This window comes from Panthera pardus, unplaced genomic scaffold, assembly GCF_024362965.1.
Source record: "Panthera pardus isolate Hobbes unplaced genomic scaffold, ASM2436296v1 HiC_scaffold_15, whole genome shotgun sequence".
Taxonomy (NCBI): domain Eukaryota; kingdom Metazoa; phylum Chordata; class Mammalia; order Carnivora; family Felidae; genus Panthera; species Panthera pardus.
In genome coordinates, this window is record NW_026526710.1 from 84,303,696 (window position 1) to 84,326,139 (window position 22,444).

Sequence of the window (22,444 nt, forward strand, 5' to 3'; positions counted from 1 at the left end):
ATCCAGAAAAGCGATAGTACCTCATACTGAATCGCTAGAAATCTGCAGAGAGCCTCCAGGGTAAGGAAGGAATCCACACGTACGTACGATTGCGTGTGGCCCTTGGTCGCAGAGCATCAGACTAGATGCCGCAGTCAGAGCTCAGGTGTCCGAGGACAGAACATGGAAGCGGCGCTGACCAGACAGAAGGACGTGAGTCTCGTGACGCATCTTAGCCACATGTCCTCACCGTGTGCCTCTTCACATCATGCCTTTGCCGGTGAACTCTCATGTGTGTGCCAGCTTGCATCCGTTTGCTTGGGACACGAGGAAACGTTTTTCTTTTGCAGGGAGCTGGTTGGTGCCATTGGAATTTTAAAAGGTTGAACACACGTTGACCAGCTTTGCCAGCAGTAGGAAGAATGCCCTCACACCCCTCTGACGTAGGACATTCTGTTTGCATTGGTGCCTCCCAGGACTTTTTAAAGGCTGATGTGGGAACAGCAGTGGACAGGAATTGACAGAAAGATGCCAACAGATGGGTTTTTGTTTTTGTTTCTTCCTAATGGCAAAGGAGTTAAAACTTTTTACTACAGAGACACAGCTACACTGGGAAGGGTTTAGTTTGCAGTTGGCCCTCAGATGAAGGTGAAGCTTTTTAGATTCCTGGGAGTCTTTATGGGAACTGCTTTATGGGAACTTTAGTAAGGGTTTTTTTTCCAGTCTAAGAAAGTGATCTTTGTCATTTTTAAGGAGCTTTATAATCTTTTGACCCCCTGACAGTTACTGGAGATGGGGCAGAGGTCTTTGTAAGCCATACGTGTGAAACCAGCTCAGCTTTTTGTTTTTTCTTTTCTTTTCTTCTTTACTTTTTATTTGGAGGTAATTTGGAGAGTGTGTTCACTCTCTCTTCACACACACACACACACACACACACACACACACACACACACCCTTTACTTTTTCCTGGACCTTTTAAGAGTAAATTAAGTATGTCATGACCCTTTACCCATAAATCCTTCAGTGTATATCTTTAGAAATAAGGATATTCCCTTGTATAATCATAGTATTTAGTTTTATGAATTTACATTGGTACTTATATCAGGGTTCTCCAGAGAAACAGAACCAATGGCATATTAAGTATACATACATAAAATACGAGATTTGTTATAGGAACTGGCATGAGGGGACTCTTGGCCTTGTGGAGACCTCTTCCCGCGAAGAATACTTGTCAGAATGTAGGGACTCCACACCCCCAGCTTTATCAGGGTCTTCCCGCATGTCCCCGTCCCAACTTACAGGGCCCTGGTCCTTCCCAGGTGGTGCCCATAGAGTAACAGTGCACCCCCTTGAGGCGGGGCATTCGGCTCGCTTTCTGATCTAGCCAGTCACAGAACCACAGTAGGCATTTGATAAGCAGCACTGTCAGCCCTGCAGCTCTAGATCAGCCTTTCCTCCAGGGCGCACTTGGAAGCTTTAGGTCATTTATGCTCTGCTTGAGCTGGGAATTGGACTCCCTGAGCTCATCATCTCTTTCATCACCTTGTCCAGCAGCATTGGAGCCAACCAACCAATCATTCTATTCCTTAGTTTTCCAGAATGTTAGTAAGTATCATATACAGAGTCACTTAGCTCTTGGGTTCACATAAATGGTTGATTACGAGTATCCAATGTAGATATTTTGTGTACCTGTAATCAGTTCTTATCTTGGGCCAAATATAAGTGCTATCTTTATACTGAAAACAGTCATTCCGGTCTTTCAATCTAATCAGATTAGAGAGCCAATTCTAGAAATCCCAGAACCGAGTCAGAAAACTTCTCCTTAATATTCTCCTCTAGAACCACTCTGTACAAAGCTCTGTGTCAGGATTCTTCAGAGAAACAGAAGAGGGTGCACGCATTCGTATATGTACATATACGTACATACACATAAATGTAGTACATGTATACATGAGCAGCTTTATTATAGGGGTTTAAGGGTTGGCTCATAGGACTACAGTGGCCAAGAATCCCACCGTCTGCTTTCTGCAGGCTGGAGAAACAGAAAAGCTGGTGGTTTAATTGAGTCTGATTTTTGAAAGCTCAAGACCCAGGACTGTGAAGGCAGGAGAGGATGGGTCCCAGCTCAAGCAAAAAACCAAAAAACAATAAACTTGCCCTTCCTCTGCCTTTTTATTGTATGTAGGCATTCAGCACATTCGGCAGATTGGGTGATGCCCACCTACATTGGTGAGGGTGATATTTCTCAGTCTGTTGATTCAAATGTTTATCCCTTCCGGAGACACCCTCACAGACGCACCCACATACAACATTTTACCTGCAATCTGGTCATCCCTTAACCCAGTTAACACATACAGTTAATCATCACAGTCCTTGTTGTCAGTTGACCTAAAATGTCCTAATAGCATTTTCCTGCCATCACAGGATCCAGTCTGAGAACAGGTATTGGATTTAGTTGTCTTGTCTCCTTTGCCTCCTTTAATCTGGAATGTTTCCATAGTCGTTGTTTGTCTTTTATGACGTTGACATTGGTGAAGAATGTAGTCCTCCCCACTTTTTTTTTTTTCTTTCTAAGATAAAATATTCCTCACTTTGTATTTGTCTGTTTCCTCTTGATTAACTGGAGGTTTTGTGTTCTCAGCTGCAGTGATGCGGGGGTGGGGAGGGTGGGTGTCCTGTCCTTCTCAGGGTGTTCTGTCTGGAGGTATACCATGTCTGTCTGCCCTGCATTGAGGATCTTAATTCTTATTACCCCGCCCCTCTGCCCCAAGCAAGGTGTTGTCCATTTATCTACTGGACGATTACTGAGTTGTTTTTTTTTTTTTTTCTTCCTTTGCAACTGGTAAACAGTTTGTGGGGAGATGCTTTAACACCATTCAAACATTCTTAACATCAAAATTATGCCTCCTAGAGTTAGTATCCAATGATGATTCTTGCCTGATGTAATCTTTGCCAGTATGATTTTCTGTCTCCTTCACTCCCTCCATATTTACCTGTAGGCCCTCAGCATCCTACTATGTACAGAGCCAACTTTTTGGCCCATTAGTTCATCCATGTGTCTGTCTGTTTCCCAGTTATCCATTCGTATCTTTAATGGTACTTCATTATTTTGGTGCTCAAATTGTCCCAGATTTGGCCAGTAGGAGCTGCTTCCAGCTGCAGTGATGGGGGTGGGGGGGGGGTGGGTGGGTATTGTCACATCCTTTTTAAAAAAAACTTTTCTCCATTTTTTGACATAATAAATAAAATGCTCCAAGCTCATCTTGTACAGCTACCTGGCCCCAGCCCTAGAATCTGCCATTTCTTGAGACCAGGTTCATTTTAATGGAGGTGGTGTTAGAGGTTGAGACCTAGGTGCTGTCAGTGTTTTGTTTCTGGCCTCCCTTCATTCTTGAGTGTCATTCTGAGGTCCCTGAGCAATAGGGAAGTTTCCTTTATCTATTTATCTGTCTATCTATGTATCTATGAGAGAAGAAGGTGGGGGGGGCATGCATGTGCACAAGGGAGGGGCAGAGGGAGAGGGAGAGAGCGAATCTTAAGCAGCCTCCACGTTCAGCACTGAGCCTAGATCACCACCACCCTGGGATCATCATCTAAGCCGAAATCAAGAGTCGAACGCTCAACCAGCTAAGCCATCCAGGTTGCCCCCCCCAGGTAAATTTCTTGGTGTCCCTGAGTGTTTCACCAAACGTCTCTAACTATTACAATAAGCCGCCCATAAATTTCCTTTCATTTATTTTGATTCTGAATTTAGTCCAAGAACCACAGTCATAAATACATTTCTATCTTAGGACTTCTTTTCTCGAGAGTGGCCATCAATTTCTATTACTTCAACCATACATAGAGATATTTTTTAAACTTCTCTGTCAGTCTCCCCCCCCACCCCCCACCCCCCAAAGGTAATATATTTTAGAAAGTATAGAAAGATGCCAGGAAGAGGAAAAAAGTTACCTATAATTTTGCCACCTAGAGGAAGAAAACTGTTCACTCTGGTATATAAATGAACTTGGTTAGAACTACATCCATTTAGAAAATTTAATACTGAAGGTTTTTCTCCTTTCTAAATATACTTTCTTAGCACTCACATCTTTTATACCTAATAATTTATATTCCAAATGTCTTGAGGCTTGATAGTTTTATATCGTGTGTGAGCTTATTGACATTTGGAATTACAGTGTTTTCCAGATTTCTTCCAAAATTAATAGTTTCAGTCTTTTTTCCCTGCAGTTCTTTGATGAGCCATTGTATCCCAGCTCTTCTCAGTGGACCTGATGAAGCTGTCTAAGCACGAACTCTGTGGAATGTGTCTCTAGATGTTTTTTGTTATATTCCCCCAAGATTTGCATTTTGGAAATCCCCTCTTTCTTCCTGTGTTTCTGCTGGAATTAAAAAAAAAAAATCCATTCCTAAGAGTGTGTTTTCTGTTGTTGGCGTTGAGTAGCTCCTTGCTGTCACCCAGGGCTTCTTGTTGGATTTAGGACTCTTAGCCCTTCCCCCACCTTCTGAAGGCGGACCTGTCGTTGGAGCCTTTGGGATGCGCACAAAGGCCTCGTCCCTTGAACTTTAATGTTCTTGTCCACTGATGTTTAAAACGTTCAGTGCAAATGGATTACGTGTTTCTTTTTATTCTCCTCTTTCCTCAGCTTTCACGTGCCATGTGCTTCGTTCTCCTGCCTTTTGAAAAAGATAACAGGCAAATTTAGGGAAAGTATACTAACTTTTATCATGGAATGCTTTTTTTACGGCTGCATTATAAATTCTGGAAAATAAAGCGTCTAATGGAGACACTTAATGAGAAAGTATAGGGGTTCATCACGTGTACTTCCCTCTCCTTTTTTTTTTAGTGAATAGACGGTTTAAACTAAATTAAGTAAAGGACATAAATTCTGTTGTTTCAGTTTTAATATTTCATGACTGATTTTATAGATGAAATTATATTTTACAATAAATAGGAAGAAGAATTTATACAGCCTGTTCTATTTGATGTGAAACAGCAAATCCCATTTCTCTGTAGTTGTAAAGAAAATTCATTATAATGTCTTTAGTTGTAAGAGATGGTTTCATTGTGATTAGTTACATTGATAATAAAACAACCTTTTCAAATGGCATAAGATACCGATGGTCCTATGTGTCTGCTTTTAATGGCATTGAACTTTTTCATTCTCTGTTCATGGAGTCTTCATTCCCTTCTTTTATCCTGTTTTCCTGTTCCAATAAGAATTTTATTTCTTTAAAATAAATTTTAAAAAATTAGATGGAAATTCTAACAAGCATTGATTTTTAAAAATGCTTTCTGAAAGATATATTAAATTTTAACTTTTTGTGTAAAATATTTCCGACTACAAAAAGATGCATTTGTCAGAGGTGGTTGATATAAGATCGTCATAAAATTAACTTTATTACTAGATCAATTTAACGTATTTGGAAAATCGTACTTGAAGTGTAGGAAGATTAAAAAAAATAGCCAGGTAAGAAGGCTGAGTTACTTTAATAGTTTATTTTTGTCCCATGATTTGTTGTTTTATATCACTTAAAAGTGATAAAAATTCATTAAATGTATAAATGTATTAAAATACGTTTTCATAAATAGTGTTGGAGGGGCGCCTGGGTGGCGCAGTCGGTTAAGCGTCCGACTTCAGCCAGGTCACGATCTCGCGGTCCGTGAGTTCGAGCCCCGCGTCAGGCTCTGGGCTGATGGCTCGGAGCCTAGAGCCTGTTTCCGATTCTGTGTCTCCCTCTCTCTCTGCCCCTCCCCCGTTCATGCTCTGTCTCTCTCTGTCCCAAAAATAAATAAAAAAAAACGTTGAAAAAAAAAATTAAAAAAAAAAATAGTGTTGGAAAGGTGGGAATCTTTGGTAATGAAAGGGATGATGGTCTTTTTTTTCTGTTGTGCTCACTGTGTTTGATCCCTATCAATATGGGTTTTTAGTGATTGTTTTAGCTCTAACTTAAGCAGTAAGTGAATACTCTAATTTGTAACTCAGGCAAAATTGAATTGGGTATTTGAAATAGAACATGGGTATCCCCTGCAAAATTCTGTTCTGACTTGAGTGAGGTTTTTTTTTTTTTCCATCTGATAGTTTTACTTCACTCCTGCCATTTGGTCTGGGGATCACATGGCTCCAGTCTGCCTGGCTTCAGTGTGTCCTTACACTCTGGCAGGGGAAGGTTCTTTCTGGGATCACGCTAAACGTGGTATGTGAGATGCTTTGGAGAGGGAACTTAATCAGGTGCGAGCCCTGTGGCCAGAGGCCCCCAGGTCTCCCGAGCTTGGATGTGTCCTGCCAGGGAAGGAGGTAGTCACGTGGCCTGTGGCTCTCCGGGTGTTCACCGCGGGGGCTGCCTCATCAGGCTCGGGGACTCTTGGGAGTGTTGGCTGCTAGCGTTTTCGAGCCCAGCTGGGAAGCGACGCATGGCTACTGCTGGGTCTGGGGCGGTTGCTTGCTTGCTAAAGATGGATGATGTCTTCATCCAAAATGAGCAGGATTTTCAGGAACCGTTAAGACATTTCTTTTACTCCATGCAAATCTAAATTTAAAACTCTACCTCATCTCTTTCTTAGCACTTAATAACTCTTGGTTCTCTTATATCCGTGTTGCATCGTGAGCCGTATCAGATCCGCTTTTGGTAGCAGAAGAGGCATGCATGTGTTTGTCAGCGGAGTAAACTTCTGAAATCTTCTCAAACAGTATACTTCCGCGAACGTGTACTGATTTCCTCCTGTGTTCCTTGATCTTACTGTGCTAGCTCAGAAGATTCTTGTTAAAGGTTGGAGCACATAGGAAAGGAAACATATAGAGAATATACAGGAAGGAGGCTGAAATGGAGCCCTGGCTATTGACGAGGTGGGCAGGAGAGGGCAGGGCATTCTGTTAGTTCTCTATTGCTATATAACAAATTCTGTCAGAACTCAGAGGCTTTAAAGCAGCGAGCATCTGTTACTCATGGTTTCTGTGGGTCTGGAAGGTTCTGGCCCTGGGTTTCTCTAGCAGTCAGGCTTTTGTAGGGGCTGCGGTCCTCTGCAGTGTGGCCTGGGGCCGGAGGAGCCGCTCCCCAGCCGGCAGGAAGGAGCCCCCCGTTCCTGTCTGGCACTGGGCACCGGGGTGCCGGAGAGGGGCGCGCAGAAAGCTTCTGCCTTCTGTGATCTGGTCTCCGCGGTCGGACACTCTCTCTTCCACTATTTTCTGGCCGATGTGAGCAGGTCAGCGAGGCCAGCCCACGCTGAGGGGAGAGAATTAGGTTTCATCCTTTGAAGGGAGCGTCAGGGTGTGTGGACTCTTTGTAAACCACTGCAGGCGTCTTCGGGGGTGGGGAAATGGGCACGCTTACAGACTGACTTCTTAGGAACGCGCTGCAGCCTGTTCTCTGGCCGGTGAGGACACGGGCTTTCCTGGACCGAGGTGTTCATGCACTGGTCCAGTTGTGAATAAACCACAACTTGTGTCCACATCCATCCCTCGTGGTGAGGTGCCTCAGGTGTTCTCTTCATGAATGGTTTTTAGGCTGTTAAATTATACTCTGTTGTCAAGGAAGAGTTCATTCAACTTATAAGCATTTTCATAGAAAAGTGACTTTTTTCTTTGTAGGATCAGGTACTTTGTCTTGCGGTCTCTGTTACAGATTGCAGCTCCACATAGGGCTTGGTGATACCTGGTTCAGTTAGGTAATATGTAATGGTAAGACTGCTCTTTTCAGTACAAAGTCCAGTCGGAAGTAGTAGCTGGAAGAGGTCGGAGTAGTCCACTGGCTTCCATTTATTCCTGTCACACTCAGCTCCTAATAGGCTTGTAGGAAGTCTCACCTGCCTTACCCTGTCCTTTTGGGAGGAGGCAGTCCCTACAGTAGGATCTTAATGACTTCTGGAGCTCATCCTTCTTTGAACTCCCCAAAGGGAAAGGTCAGAAGACCGTTGGGAGTTTTTGTTCGTGCACGTGTGTGCGCACCTGCCGTGCTGCACACACGTGTCTTCGCTGCGACTTTCCTGTTGGCCTGGTGCCAACACCTGCTGGCTCCACACTGTTCGTACCACTAATGGGGCGAGTGCAGGACGGGTGAAGGGTGAGATGCCGTGGGGTGGGGGCAGGGAGAGCTGGCTTCTAGTGTCCTGGCGGTGAGAGCGTGTCTGTGAGCTCGTGTGTAAGAGTGTGAGCATGCACGAGCCTGGCTCAAGCTCGCTTCACGCGTCCTCATTAGAAAAGAAAAGGGACGAAGAGAGAAGTGCAGAAGAGATCGGACTGAGTGAAGAGTGTAGCCCAAGGCGGGCAGAGGAAGCAGGAAAGATGGTCCAATAACTTCGGTTTCTCCAGTAGTTCCTGAAGTGCTTTCTTTAAAATGTGAAAGAAACTTCTGTGAGCACTGGCCACCAGGTGTCATCAGAAGGCTGCTGTTGATTTGTTTTATTTTGTTCTTAAAAGTATATGAATTAAAAAAAAAAAAAAAAAAAAGACTGTTTTCTCTCTTGTAACTTTTAAAAGACTTTTCAACCGTAGCAGGGAGTCTTTCAGTTAGAGCAGGAACGTTCTTTCATGACGGATTCTCGGTGAGTGAAATTGAAGATGATAAAGTTACCTGCAGCTTGCCTTCCTTCCCTCCTTCCTAACATCCATCCTTCTTTCCTTCCTCCCTTCCTCCCTTCCTTCCTCCCTTCCTTCCTTCCTTCCTTCCTTCCTTCCTTCCTTCCTTCCATCCTTCCTTCCTTCCTGTCAAGGAACCAGTTGAGAATCTGGATGAATAGATACTGTAAATGGAATTGCCTGTTTGAAAACCTTTGTGGGACAGTGAGGATATGTGTTGAATGGTAATTGATGGATTTGTATAGGATACATATATATATATATTTTAATGTTTATTTATTTTTGAGAGACAGAGTGTGAGCGGGGGAGGGGCAGGGAGAGAGAGAAAGACACAGAATCTCAAGAGGCTCCAGGCTCTGAGCTGTCAGCACAGAGCCCGACGCGGGGCTCGAACTCACGAGCCATGAGATCATGACCTGAGCCGAAGTCGGACGCTTAACCGAGTGAGCCACCCAGGCGCCCCAAGGATACATATGCTTTAAGAAGATTTGGTTAAATAATATATCCCATTCCTTTAGTGTAAACACCTACCAGGACTTCTGAATCTTGAACCCTTACTCTGGGAGGATAACTGAGACTCATTTTCTTTCTGCAGACAAGTACCAGATCTTTCAGAAGAAACCAGGGTTAGGCCTTACTTGTCCTGAGGGTTGGCAGTGAGTCCCCTAGCCACTCTGTTCCTTTGCTTTGTTTCTGAGAGAATTAAAGATGCTTTCTGGTTGGCTTTCAGTGAATGTTTGTGGAGTGAATGAGTGAAATTTGCCTCCAGAAAAATGAGCTCTTCAACTGTTCCAGTTGGGTGAGGTTTGAATTCTCTCCCCCGTCTCCATTGGCGATTTGGTACTTGTTCTAATAATCTTTCTGATGAAGGCTTTTCTTTTTCATTTATATTAGCATAAACTTTCTCATTTCTGTTTGATCCCCTCTAGATCACTTGAAGATATTTATTAAATGATCTTGCCCTGAGTCATCCTGGTTATGGGCTGTTGGAATGCGCTCTGCCTATATAGTTTCTCTACCTGTGATGCGTCCTGCGTTCTGTAAAAGTGATCATCCGGAAGGAGTGTTGTGTTCCAGTGACGTCCCATCGACACCGCTGAATACGTGCCAACTCTCAGTTCAGAGCCTTGTGTGACGTGCTCTTGGTGGGTCCTCTGCTTTTGTTTCCTGCCGCTGTGTAGGCAAGAGCCAGCGGCGTGGCTGTCCGGGCCGCTGACGGTCGTGCGTGCTTGCGTCTCGGGTGTGGAGCGGCTTTGCCGAATCTCGCCCTTCCACTTGAGTGTTTCACCCTTCCTGCCTGCTCTGTCAGAAAAAGAAAACAGCAGTTTTTGTTTCCTCAAGGTTTAGCTCAAGTGATATTTCTGCTCTTCTGGCCAAATGTTCTGCTTGGCACAGGATTCCCTTGCTCATTTATACAGCTCTCGGTCTTAGTTCCTGTCGCCCGTGTTCATACGTGGTCTCGTGTTAGAGTTCCTGGGCGTGTGTGTCACGTGGCTCCTAACAGAACACGAGCCTGGCGAGGGCAGAGATCGCGTTTGGAGCTCGGTAGTTCCTGTCCTGTGGTAGGCACTCAGTATGTATTTGTTGAGTGTTTGATGTTCTTTCTCGGTGCAGTGAGATGTTGCATTATTTAATTGGGGAATAGCAAGTATAAAAATATTCTCTCCTTTTGTTTTAGAGTTTTTGGAGCCCTTATATAGAAGATAATAAAGGGTCTCAATACTGTGCTTCTGCATATCAATGCAGGTGTCACTCTTGTGTCTTCAAAAATGTGTTAGTCAGGTGCCATCATTAGAACATTCCTTCTGATTAGATGTACGTGTGTGAGTCCTCCCCAAGTTCGTGTTTCTTGAATGCATATGCTTCTGGAGAAGAAACTCCTCCAGTGTCCATAGTGAAGGCGGTAGTGGTGCGCCAGAGTGGTGTTGGAAGAGGAGGAGATGGTTGGACTCAACATTGAAAGGAAGGGAATTCATACCACTTTAGACAAACCGTTAAAACCCGTTAAACATAAAGTATGCAACGGACGTTTTCAAACACATGCATATACAGACATATACAAAAGTTGATGGAGTGGTGTATTGAATTTCCACGTCACTGTCATCTATCCATTATTATCCGCACATGGCCTCCCCGTGCCCCCCTGCTGGACTATTTTAAAGTATCTCTCACACTTTTTTCATTTTATCTCTAGATACTTAGAAAGGAGACATTTCTTATATCACAATGAGGTATTTGTTTATTCTAGTACCTCATATGTGCTTGAAATTGTTCTAGGCTCTTGGGATATAAGGGTGGAAAAAATAAACCATGCCCTTACTTTCTATCATGGGGAGACAGAAAATAACCAGAACAGGAAAAAAATTCATGTCATCAAAATTTAAAACTTTTGCTTCTCAAAAAACATTAATAAAATGAAAGGGGAGAAAATATTTGTGAAACATATATCTGACAGATGGTTTATCTTCAGAACACATAAGTAACCCCTCAGCTCAGTAGAAAATAGACAACCTACGTAAGAAACGGGCAGAAGGCTAATGAACATTTCACAAAGCACGTAGCAAGGTATTCAGCACCATGACTAGTCGTCAGGGAAATGCAGATTAAAACCATACACACCTACTAGAATGACTTAGATTTAAAAGACTGACAGCATCAAATATCGGTGAGAATGTGTGGATCAGTCAAAACTCTTGGCATTGGTGGCTGTCCAAAACAGTGCAGCCACTCTGAAGGTCCGTCAGATGGTTTCTCACAAAGTTAGCGTGCACGTTGGTCCCCGTGGTCCAGCCTTGCTATGCCTAGGTATTTCCACAAGAGGAATGAAAATGTATGTTCATGAAAAGACTTGTACGAGAATATTCAGAGCAGCTTTATCACCATAGCCGCAGAAGGGGGAAACAGCTCAGGTGTCCCATCAACAGAATCATGGTGTATCCATGCAACAGGATACTGCTCAGCGCGGAAGTGGATGCCTCGGTAATACATGCAGCAAAAACACTGTTGAGCAAAAGGCCGACTCTCCTTCCCGCAAAGGCCTGTTGTCTGGTTCCATTTATATGAACATCCAGGACAGGCCAGACTGATGCATTATGGAAGAATACTGGACAGTGGTTGCCTCAGGGAGGGGGAGTTACCAAGGAGTGAGTGGGAGGGGCAAGGGACAATTTTCTGGAAAGATGGCATGTTGTCTGTCTCGATCGGAGCACCCTTGAGGGACCCCTTGAAGGTCTCTGGGCTTCTCTTTCTGGTGCCTCTGCTCTCTCTGACTCTGCCCTGCAGACTTTAGCTGCCTGTCCACTCTGTGGGAAGACTCCTGGGCCCTGTCTGGGATCCCTGCCTGTGCTGTGGCCTGAGTCCTTTCTCCAGGCAGTAAGCTGGGATTCGGACCCCCCTTGTTTGTATCTCGTCTCTCAGGGATCACTGTCCCTTGGTTTCTGATGTCCAAAGTCTTATGCTGTTGTTTCAGAGATTTTGTCTGTTTTTTCTTTTTCGGTTGTTTCACGCATGAGAGTAAATCCGGTCCCTGTGATTCTTCTTGACTAGAAATAGATGTTCTAGAAGAGGGATGTTCAAGGTTTCCATTGAAAACAAACAAACAAACAAACAAACAAATATCTTTCCCTTTACAATTAAGGCAGAGAATTTGTGTTATTCTCTGCTATAATTCCAGTATCTACAACCAACAATACTTGGCATGTAGTGGGCACTAAGTGAAGTTTTTGGAACAGATGCATGATTCATTTCCCCCCTCTGTTTATTCTTTAATTGTGAATGTTGAATGGCAAAGCCAATGCTTTATTTACAGGTCCCTTGTCCCTTTCCTAAAATGTCCCTTGGAACCACTGGTTTCTTGATTCTTTATAAACAATGAGTTCTGTAATGAAACTGGTTTGGGAAATGCATATGTGCTGAGAAATCCTGTGGTAAAGAAACTTTGGTTCAAACTAGAGTTTCCTAAACGTATTTGACTAGGGATATGTTTTTCTTGCCTAAACATCTATTAACCTCTTAATTTATATGTTCTGGATCACATACTGGAGACATGGTAAATACTTTATAAGTGTAATAAAACTATATGTTACTGTGCTGTAATACAATAACAAATACAAGATGTTTTTGTATCGTAGATTATATGTGACAAATTGTGTATTTTTAAGCATCTTTGTTGAGATATTCACACACCATACATGTTATGCATTTACACTGTAATTTAATGGATTTAAGTATATTCACAGACATGTGCGACCATCACCACAGTACATTTTAGAACGTGTTCATCTCCTCAAAAAGAAACCCCGGGTCCTTCAGCAGTCACCCGCTGTGTCCCTCCCCCAGGCCTAAGGAACCACTCATGTGCTTTCTGTACCTGACATGTGCCTATTCTGGACATTTCCTTTCAAAGGAATCCTATGGTATGTGGTCTTTTGTAACTGGCTTCTTACAGTTAGCATTTCCAAGGTTCATGCGAACTGTCGGCATGTCAGTTCTTCATTCCTTCTGGTGGCTGAATATTCCATTGTGTGGATGTGGATGTACCTCGTTTTGTTTTTCCCGTTAATCTGTTGATAAACACTTGGGTTGTTTCTACCTCCTGGCTATTACGAATAATACTGCCATAGACCTTTGTATGCATGTTTTTGCGATGACCTATGGCTTATTTCTCTTGGGCATGCACCTGGGAGCAGGATTGATGAGCTGTATCGGAACTCCGGAACTCCGGAACTCCGTAACTCGTGTTTCGTCTTGTGAGGGTCTGCCAGACTGTTTCCAGAGTGACATCCCATTTTACACCCCGCTAACATTGCGGGGGTGTCCTCTCTTTGCGTCCTCACCAACACTTGTTATTATCTGATACTGGGCTTCTAGCTATCCTGATGAGTGTCCAATGGGACTGATTATGATTTTGATTTGCATTTCTCTAATGGCTGTTGATGGAGAATCTGTTTTCCTGTGCTTCTTGGCCATTTGTGTATCTTCTATGGAGAAATGTATATTCTCCTTTGCTCATTAGAGTTTTTTTTCTGTTATTGAGTTGTTTAAGAGTTTTCTCTGTATTCTGGATTAAGTCCTGTGTCAGACCGTTGATTTGGAGTATGTTTTATCTATTTAATGGGTTGTCTTTTCCCTTTCTTGAGGGTGGCTTTTAAAGCATATGGTCATTTGAAGTTTTTAATTTTGATAAAGCCCAATTTAGCTACTTTTTCTTCTGTTGTTCATGCTTTTGATATGTGTGTGTGTGTGTGTGTGTGTGTGTGTGTGTGTGTGTGTATTTATTCATTCCCCACTTTTAGCAGAGTCAAAGCAACAGCCTTCATTTGGTTTGTCATTGTTATGAAAAAAGTAGTTAAAATAGTTAAAAATAGTTATCATTAGCTTTGAGGCCATAATATGTGATGGTTTTTTAGTCACATCAAATCAAATAGCATTTGGCTGAAAATTCCAATCCTGGTGTAAAGTAAATGGAAAATGATATGTTTTAATTGAATTAAATAGCATAATGAAAAATAAAATCAATATTATTGATTTTAAAGCATTTTATTCAGTGAAATTCTTTTCTCCCCCCAAAGTTTGCTTCATTAATCCTGCTCCCCTGCCGACATTCCGTTTGCCATTAACCTTCAGACGGTACAGCAGGCCTGTTAGGTGAGGAAACTGGTGACGGACAGTGGGGACAGGAGTGGCTTTTCATTGGCAGCGGGTTTGAGCAGGAACAGTGACGGCGAGAAGAATGTGCACGTTGTTAATTAGCATATGTTTAGAGTCAAGGTTAGGCTCTTTGCTGTAGGGGGGAAGGAGGAAGCAGTTGTTCTTAAATTCTGTTCCTTTTACCCTGGGGCTTGGGCTTCTGTTGGGAGGCTACCGAGGGGAAGGCCCGACTTCCTGGCTTGCCTCTCAGCAGTTTGGTCTAATATGTTTCACGGATGGGGGTGGGGGGGGGCGGGTTCACAGGAGAGAAATTTGACAAGAGGGCTTCTCTGTTTACAAACAAGTAAACCGAAACATACCGGTCAAGAGAATTGAAGCACGGGAGTGTGTTTGCAGGCTGGGTGAGAACACTTTCAGTCGGAGATGCCGCGGCATCGCTTCCTGCGTCAACCGTGTCCCTGAGTCTGACTTCACACTCTTCGTAAGGATCACACGTGGGATCAAGTTCGTCTCAACGGAAAGGAAATCTTGATGCTGTGGTACCTTTTCCGTTCAGTGTGTCCCTTCATGTTGCTGGTGGCCTGACTAACGTGTGCGTGTTCTTTCCGCTCCGAGGTGTAATGCCGCGTTTGCTCTCTTCGCAGGTTACGAGTGCCCAGGGAGCCGCCCTGACGCAGGACCTTCTTAATGATGGATACCGAGAAGAAGCCAGAGAACGATGAGGATGAAAATGCAAACAAAGAAGCAGGAGACTCGAGAGATGTCTCATCTCATGATGTAGATTGTGGGCCCGTATTTGATGCGGTAGCAAATTCCTCTGAAAACTGCACAAGCAAGAGAGGTTTTTCAGAATCCTCAAACCTCGGCAGCGTCACCGTGGGGCAAGATGGAAATAAACATGCTTCCAAACGAATGAAGTTATCGGCCGAGGCAGAGCACCTAAAGCGTGAAGAGCGGGGCGCTCGCGGGCTGGAAGCTTCTGAGAGCATGGTCCCCGAAGGGCACGTCCCGTTGGGTGAGGCACTGAAGGAGACCCTCCTGAATGAACGCCCCGATGGAGGCACGAGTCTCCCCAGTGCCTTCTCCCCGCCTCCCAGTTTCAGCACCACTGATGCTGTTTCTCCGAAAACAGACACCGAAGAAAAGTCTACTCGGGAAATGGTTTCCCTTGACCCGGGAAGAGAATCTCCTTTGCCCCTGAAAGAGATGAGTGTCAGTTGTACTGTTGGAAATGTAGATACGGTCTTCAAGTGCGACGTATGTGGTCATCTGTTTTCCTCCTGCACTGACTTGGAAAAGCATGCCGAGTGTCACCTGCAGCCACCTGGGGAACACGCCTGCTGCCACTGCAGCCACAAAGCAGAGAGCAGCGCGGCGTTGCACGCGCACGTCCGGCAGACCCACAGGCCGCAGCGGGTCTTTTCTTGCGATCTCTGCGGCTTTCAGTGCGTGGAAGAAAACCTGTTGAATGCACATTATCTTGGCAAAACACACCTCCGGCGTCAGAATCTTGCTGCTCGTGGAGGATTTGTACAGATCTTAACAAAGCAACCCTTTCCCAAGAAACCTTGTTCCATGGGAACAAAAAGTGTTCGCCTGAAAGCGAGAGCTTCTAAGCCAGTAGCAAAGGCTAGTGATTCACAAGGATTACGAGACGTTGGAAGCAAATTTAAAGATTTCAGAGGGGACCTTTCTCAGCAAAGCGGAAGTAGCAGTGAGCTGCTTGTCGAAATGACGCCGTCCAGGGATCCTTCGTCAGAAACAGTAGAGATTGTTGAAGAAAATGTAACTTCTCTTGGCATAGCTCGAAATCCTGAAAACCAAAGTAAAACTAAAAAGTTAGCTCTGGTCAGCTCAGAGGGTCTCTTAGATAAGGTGGAATCTTCCAGAAGCAGCCTACAGGCAGTGCACGGTATCAGCGCAGGCTCGAGACCAAGACCTGAGCGAAACGTCCTCACGTTGGGCGGTAGCTTCCGTCGACGAAGCGGCACTTTTACTTTAAAGGGCCAGGCCAAGAAAAGGTTTAATCTTCTAGGAATCAGTAAACGAGCAACTACTGATGCGCAGAGGGTGTTTATGAAACACTTGAGAACCCAGGTGAGAACAGGTGACGCAGAGTCTGCGTCCAGACACGCAGAAGCGAGTGGCGGTGTCCACGGTCTGTGTGCGACTTCCCCAGAAACACGGGACCCGAAGCAGGACAGAAGCAGCTCCCATCTCGCGTGCTCCCTGGACTCTCCCGCCCGGCAGACGTGTCCTTGTACGGACTGTGCTCAAGTAGCTACAGAAAGGACGGAGCTGGAGACCCGTGGGGAGGGGTGCCCCACCGGAGACGTGAAGCTTTGCCGCCAGGAGCGTGACTTTTCCAGCCCGTCGAGGAGGGACTCGGACAAGCATTTGTACGACAACCAGCACCAGCACACCGCCAGTGTCCTCAGTTGTAGGCACTGTTCGTTTAGTTCCGAGAACGAACCAGGTCTTACAGACCACATGAAGGAAAAGCACAATATGTGTTTTGTGTGTACTCCTTGTAGTCTGTTCTTCTTGTCTGAGAAGGACCTGGAGGAGCACAGAACAACTGAGAAGCACGTTCGTTTATTGGTTCAGCCAGAGGCTTCTCAACCGCGTAACAGTGATTTGGTGTTACAGTCTTTACCCTTAAGTACTTTAGAATCAGAAAATACAAGAGATGCTCTGAGTGAGTCCGGTAAAGCAGCTCAGGAAGAGCCCGTTAAGTCCAGGGTGAGCCATGGGCATGAAGTCAGGCATTCCAGTAAGCCTCAGTTTCAGTGTAAGAAGTGTTTTTATAAAACAAGGTCTTCCACTGTCCTCACGAGACACATAAAGCTCCGGCATGGTCAGGACTACCACTTTCTGTGTAAAGCATGTAATCTTTATTCGTTGAGCAAAGAAGGCATGGAGAAGCACATTAAGAGAAGCAAGCATCTTGAAAACGCCAAGAAGAATAACATCGGCTTGAGTTTTGAAGAATGTATTGAAAGGGTATGTATAGGTGCAAACGATAAAAAGGAGGAGTTTCATGTTTCTGGAAATGGCAGGATAGAAGGCCACGTGGAAGGTGCACAGTTACAGGAGCATGTCTGCCTCGAAAAGAGCGTGCTGACTACCAAGGAACTGTCACAGTCCGGCGGAATGACCAAAGAAGGGGAGGTCACTTTGACCGCCACCCCAAAGAGAGGGAGACCGAAAGGTAACATCTCACGGACATGTTCTCATTGTGGTCTCTTGGCCTCTAGTATCACAAACTTGACTGTTCACATTCGACGAAAGCACAGTCACCAGTACAGTTACTTGTGCAAAGTGTGTAAGTATTACACCGTAACCAAGGGAGACATGGAGCGTCACTGTGCCACTAAGAAGCATAAAGGACGAGTAGAAGTAGAAGCCAGCGGCAAACAAAGTTCAGACATCATTGTCGGCCCTGAGGGGGGTAACCTTGAAGCCTGTAGAAAGAGTGCCACGTCAGCGGTTTCAGGGGAGCACGCTAACAAGTCCGCTGAGTCAGATGCCTCTGTTTCAGAAAAGCCAGGAGCAGAGCGTGGAAATCCAACTGAAGTCGAAGTGGCAGGTGTGTGTCATTCTGCAGATGGGGAAGCTGACAGCCGTCTTCCTGATAAAAAGGAACAGATGTGTCTGGAACCGGAGGGCCCTGTCCAGCAGGGGGACGCTACGGGTGTAAGCGATAATAAGTGTGTACACTGTGAGTTTAGTGCCCACTCTTCTGCTTCTCTAGAGCTGCACGTAAAACGGAAGCATACAAAGGAATTTGCTTTTTATTGCATGGCGTGCGATTACTACGCCGTGACCCGTCGAGAGATGACGAGGCACGCAGCCACAGAGAAACACAAGGTGAAAAGGCAGTCTTACCTGAACTCTTCGGACATGGAAGCAGGTTCTGCAGACGTGCCCAGGAGTATCATCATATCCAACGAGCAGCATCAGCAAAATTCTGAGGAATATCAAGTGATTTCAGACCAACCGTCTGAAGAAATTCTGAAATCTAGAAGTACCGCTGATTGTTCTGTTTTGGATGAGAATACTCATCTAGGTGTGGCTAAAGTACTCCGTGCTCCCGACTCAGTAGAAATTGAGACTGGAGACGAATCTAATCTCAGTGAAGAGCATTCCTTCTGTGAAACTTTCCAACAGCCCCTTGCCAAGGAAAAAGCTCTGAAACCCGAGGACGTGTCCCTTACTGTTTCCTCTGATTGTGCCTCCCCGAGCAGATTTCAGAGTGAAAATGCAGGAAGCTCAGCTTTGGATTATGAGCCAGTAGAGAGAAGCCACAGTGTGCTGAATGACATTGGTGGTCCAGGCATGCGTGGCGAGAGTGATGTGGGACGTGTGGGCGAGAATGCAGGTGAAACCCTGAGCAAACGTGGATGTCCTGGAGGTTTAGGGGGAGGGCATCTGGCTGAAAGCACCGTCCCTGTTGTGATGACAAGGACGGGACAGGAGTCAGACCTGGAGAGGCGTGGTCAGAACGACGTTGGAAGTGTGCAGAGTTCAGAGGACTTGAAAGATGGTACCCAAGAAGACCCCGTTCTAGAGAACAAGGAGATTCTGATGAATTCGCAGCATGAAACTAAAATTATCTTGGAAGAGGATGGTCTGGCTTCTGATAGCACAGTTGAAAGTAACGATGTGTATGAAACTATAATCAGCATTGATGACAAAGGACAGGCCGTGTACAGTTTTGGCCGGTTTGATTCTTCCATAATAAGAATAAAGAGCCCTGAAGATGGTGAGTTGTTGGACCAGTCTGAAGAGGGTCTCATAACCACAGGCGTGAGGATCGGTGAGTTGCCCTTAAAGGACTGTGCCCAAGGTGTGAAAAAGAAGAAATGCGAAGGTAGTTCCTTTGGTGAATCCACACGAATTCGTTGTGATGATTGTGGCTTCTTAGCAGATGGTTTGAGCGGACTGAATGTGCACATAGCCATGAAGCACCCTACGAAAGAGAAGCACTTTCACTGTTTACTGTGTGGAAAGTCCTTCTATACCGAGAGCAACCTCCACCAGCACTTGGCTAGTGCTGGTCATCTGAGGAACGAGCAGGCCAGTGTGGAGGAGCTTCCGGAGGGAGGGGCCACCTTCAAATGTGTCAAGTGCACGGAGCCCTTTGACTCAGAGCAGAATTTATTTCTCCATATTAAAGGGCAGCACGAAGAGCTGCTTCGGGAGGTGAATAAGTACATAGTGGAAGACACTGAGCAGATCAACCGCGAGAGAGAGGAAAACCAGGGGAACGTCTGCAAGTATTGCGGGAAGATGTGTCGAAGTAGCAACTCGATGGCATTCCTGGCACACATTCGCACTCACACAGGTACGTACGTGCGAGCAAACCTGTGTTTACCTAGAGAGTGCGAACGCATGATCCAGTTGGCACATCTGGTCCCATCTGAACGTGGAGTCCTTGGGGCGTTTGCCTGTCGACCTTCCACCTGGCCCCCGTCACCCCGCTGCGCGGCTCTCTGGGCACCTGCCATACGTCATCGTTGACGCCTACCATTTCCAAAGTTAATTAAGCCTTAGTGATTCCAAGGCAGGCGATTTGACAGAGTTCTTTTCATTCCATCAAGAAGCCTTGCCCCTCTGATGCCTTTGTTAAATTCCCTTCTCTGAACAGCTTTTCAGTTGTTTCTGAGTCCTCGTTTGGTTTTTCCAAGGTACTTACCAAGTGGCACTGTGTGTTTCAGAGGACACATTAAATGGCTTTTGAGGAATGAAACAATACAAATTTTCTTGGAATTTTAGGGATTTAAAGTTACTCATTGCCAGATGGTTTATTTCGAAAAGTGTAACTCCCAGGCAACAAGATTCTCCTTCCAAGGGTCACAGTTAGTGAACACTTTCCAAAGTTGCTATGTCGTGGGGATTTGGTTTTCACGCAGGCAGCACCTGATTCAGTCCCTGCTCTGTCAAATGTAGTGTTCCATTTTAATGTTTAATTTTGGGTGGAAATTTTTTTTTAAACTTTGTGTGTGTGTGTGTGTGTGTGTGTGTGTGGAAAAATGCATAAGCCACTGTTCTAAATTTATGTAAAAATTCACTGCACTGTTTCTATAAACCTGCCATACATTCTTTATTTTAAATAGACAGCTTTTCTAAATCATTGTGCTCTGCTTAGACAAGTTCTGTCTTCATGGTTGAATTTATGAGTGGATTTGAATAATAAATTCACATTTCAATGAACATATTTTCATTAAAACTGTAAGGTTTATTTTACTGTACTTTTAAATAATGGCTTATTATTAAAGCTATACTTTAAATTCTTGCAGTTTTTGAAACTTAGTGCATGGTTACAAGGAGGAAGACAAAAGAGTGTGAAACGTTGCTAGTTTAGGGAGATTAAAGACAGATAAAAGTTTTTCATTGAAGAAAGTACCGGGGCAACCTGCGTCAGATTAATCTAGGTAAATACAAACATTGTGCGCCTGGTGCTGACTCTTCCTAGAGGGGAGCTGTTGTCGGGGAGTAAATTCAAATACTATTTGTTGGCATTATTAATACCTCTGTCAGCACTGTGCTTGCAGCTGGCTTTGTGAAATGATAGGGCTTTTAGAAACCGGGCTTGTTCACGTGTGTAGAAGGTGTGTACTTCCTCAACATGCCCTCTTAAGGCAGATAAAACGGAATAAAACTCAGAAAAAGATGCTAATGGACCTCTTTTTAGAATTCTTTATGCAACTGTCTGGTCAAGACATGTTGCTTATAATTGATGTGTCCATTACTTGAATTCTCTTGTAATTATAGTCAATAAGTCTTGTAAATGTGTTAAAGCTCACTAAAAGCATACAAATTCAAGAACAGAGTAAGGCTAATAATTTAAAATAATCAATGTAGGCATTTCAGCACTTAATTTCCCTTGTGTGTTGATAGCTGATCATTCTTAATCCATTAAGATTTATTTAGTCGTTTACAATGCAAAATAGGTTTGCACTGGTCACTTGTGCCATTTGAAAACGTCCACTAGGTTAAGTGCGGAATGTAGTCCATTAGTCTTCCTTGACTATATGTATTAATTGCATTTAAAATCAAGTTAATGTGGATGTGAAAGTGAGGTAACCATCAATATGTGACAAAGTAACCCTACTTATATAAGTTACATCATTGATTCTAACATTTAGTAAAAGTTAGCGTACTTTTTAACATCTTGTGTTGGGCTCATCAGCAAGTACATTTTTATCGTGTTCCCAGGCACCACGGAGGAGCCCTCTTCCTGCGGACACAATGCCAGTCCCACGCTTACAGCTCTGCAAGCCACTTTTCGGGGGATGTTGCTCTCCCAGCTTTAATCCAAGGTCTTTTTCTTGGGGCATCTGAAAATGAATTGCTTTTCTGATACTTTGCTTATGTCCGCGAAGTAGTAATGCAGGGGCTGTTATTAATGGTTAACTGGAAAAAGACTTACTCTTCCAATCCCTGTTTTCATATTTTGTGATTTACTCTCTACTTCATGTAGCCTTTCCTTCCCATCCTTAGCACGATGAAAGCAGCACTCTAAGAAATAAATGAGTTTTGGTTATCCAGAATTGTAGGAAGAAAGCACCCCAGAGTTTTCCTGTGCCTTTGCTTTGTGAAGTCATCGGCGTGACCAGGAAGGGCAGTGTTGCCTTTCCCAGTACATCAGGAGCCCAGAAACAGTGGTGCATTTTCTCTGCTGCATTATTCCGTTGGCTAGAGCTTTACTTTCTCATAACGTGGCAGGTGTCATTCAGTTAGAAGACTGTCCGAAGCCCTTCATTTGGTGCTCTGAGTGCACTGGTCACTTGTGCTGTTGGGAAATGTTCACGTGCAGGGAGACAGAGGGTTGTGTGGGCTCGCTGAAAAATTCTCAGGCTAGGGCTGGTCACTGGTGTTGCACTTAGTACCTGTCTGGCGGTTTAGAAGCTGAATCAGCTCGAGAAGAGGTGGTGAGGTGAGGTGGTCTGTTGATTCTGAGCATAGCCCGAGCAGGGGCTCTGCACTGGTCAGTGCCGGTCTCTGCGCTGGTCAGTGCGGGCCCCTTCCGGACCTGGCCCCCCAGGTTATTGACCGAATGAGGGAATGAAGGGTGGAAGGGAGTGTTCAGTGTGTAGGGAGGGTTGTAGAATGGAGGCCGTCGTGGCGAAGCATTGGATGATGGGTTCTATACATCGTACTTCATTCTTTAGTTTTAGTATCAAGTTTTAGTATCGCTTTTTACATGCTGTCGTCACATCCGCGTATGCCCGGCAGTT

General features: G+C 44.6%; 1 protein-coding gene across 3 annotated transcripts in view; it reads left to right on the forward strand.

Moving 5' to 3' along the window:
- Nucleotides 1–22,444, forward strand: part of ZNF407 (zinc finger protein 407) — a 454,887-nt gene that overhangs the window by 12,792 nt on the left and 419,651 nt on the right. For all 3 annotated transcript variants that reach the window (XM_019423652.2, XM_019423653.2, XM_053902844.1), the window contains exon 2: nucleotides 14,846–19,548. In XM_019423652.2, coding sequence (XP_019279197.2) covers nucleotides 14,889–19,548 — 4,660 coding nt within the window. In that variant the 5' untranslated portion in view covers nucleotides 14,846–14,888. The remainder of the gene's footprint in view (nucleotides 1–14,845; nucleotides 19,549–22,444) is intronic.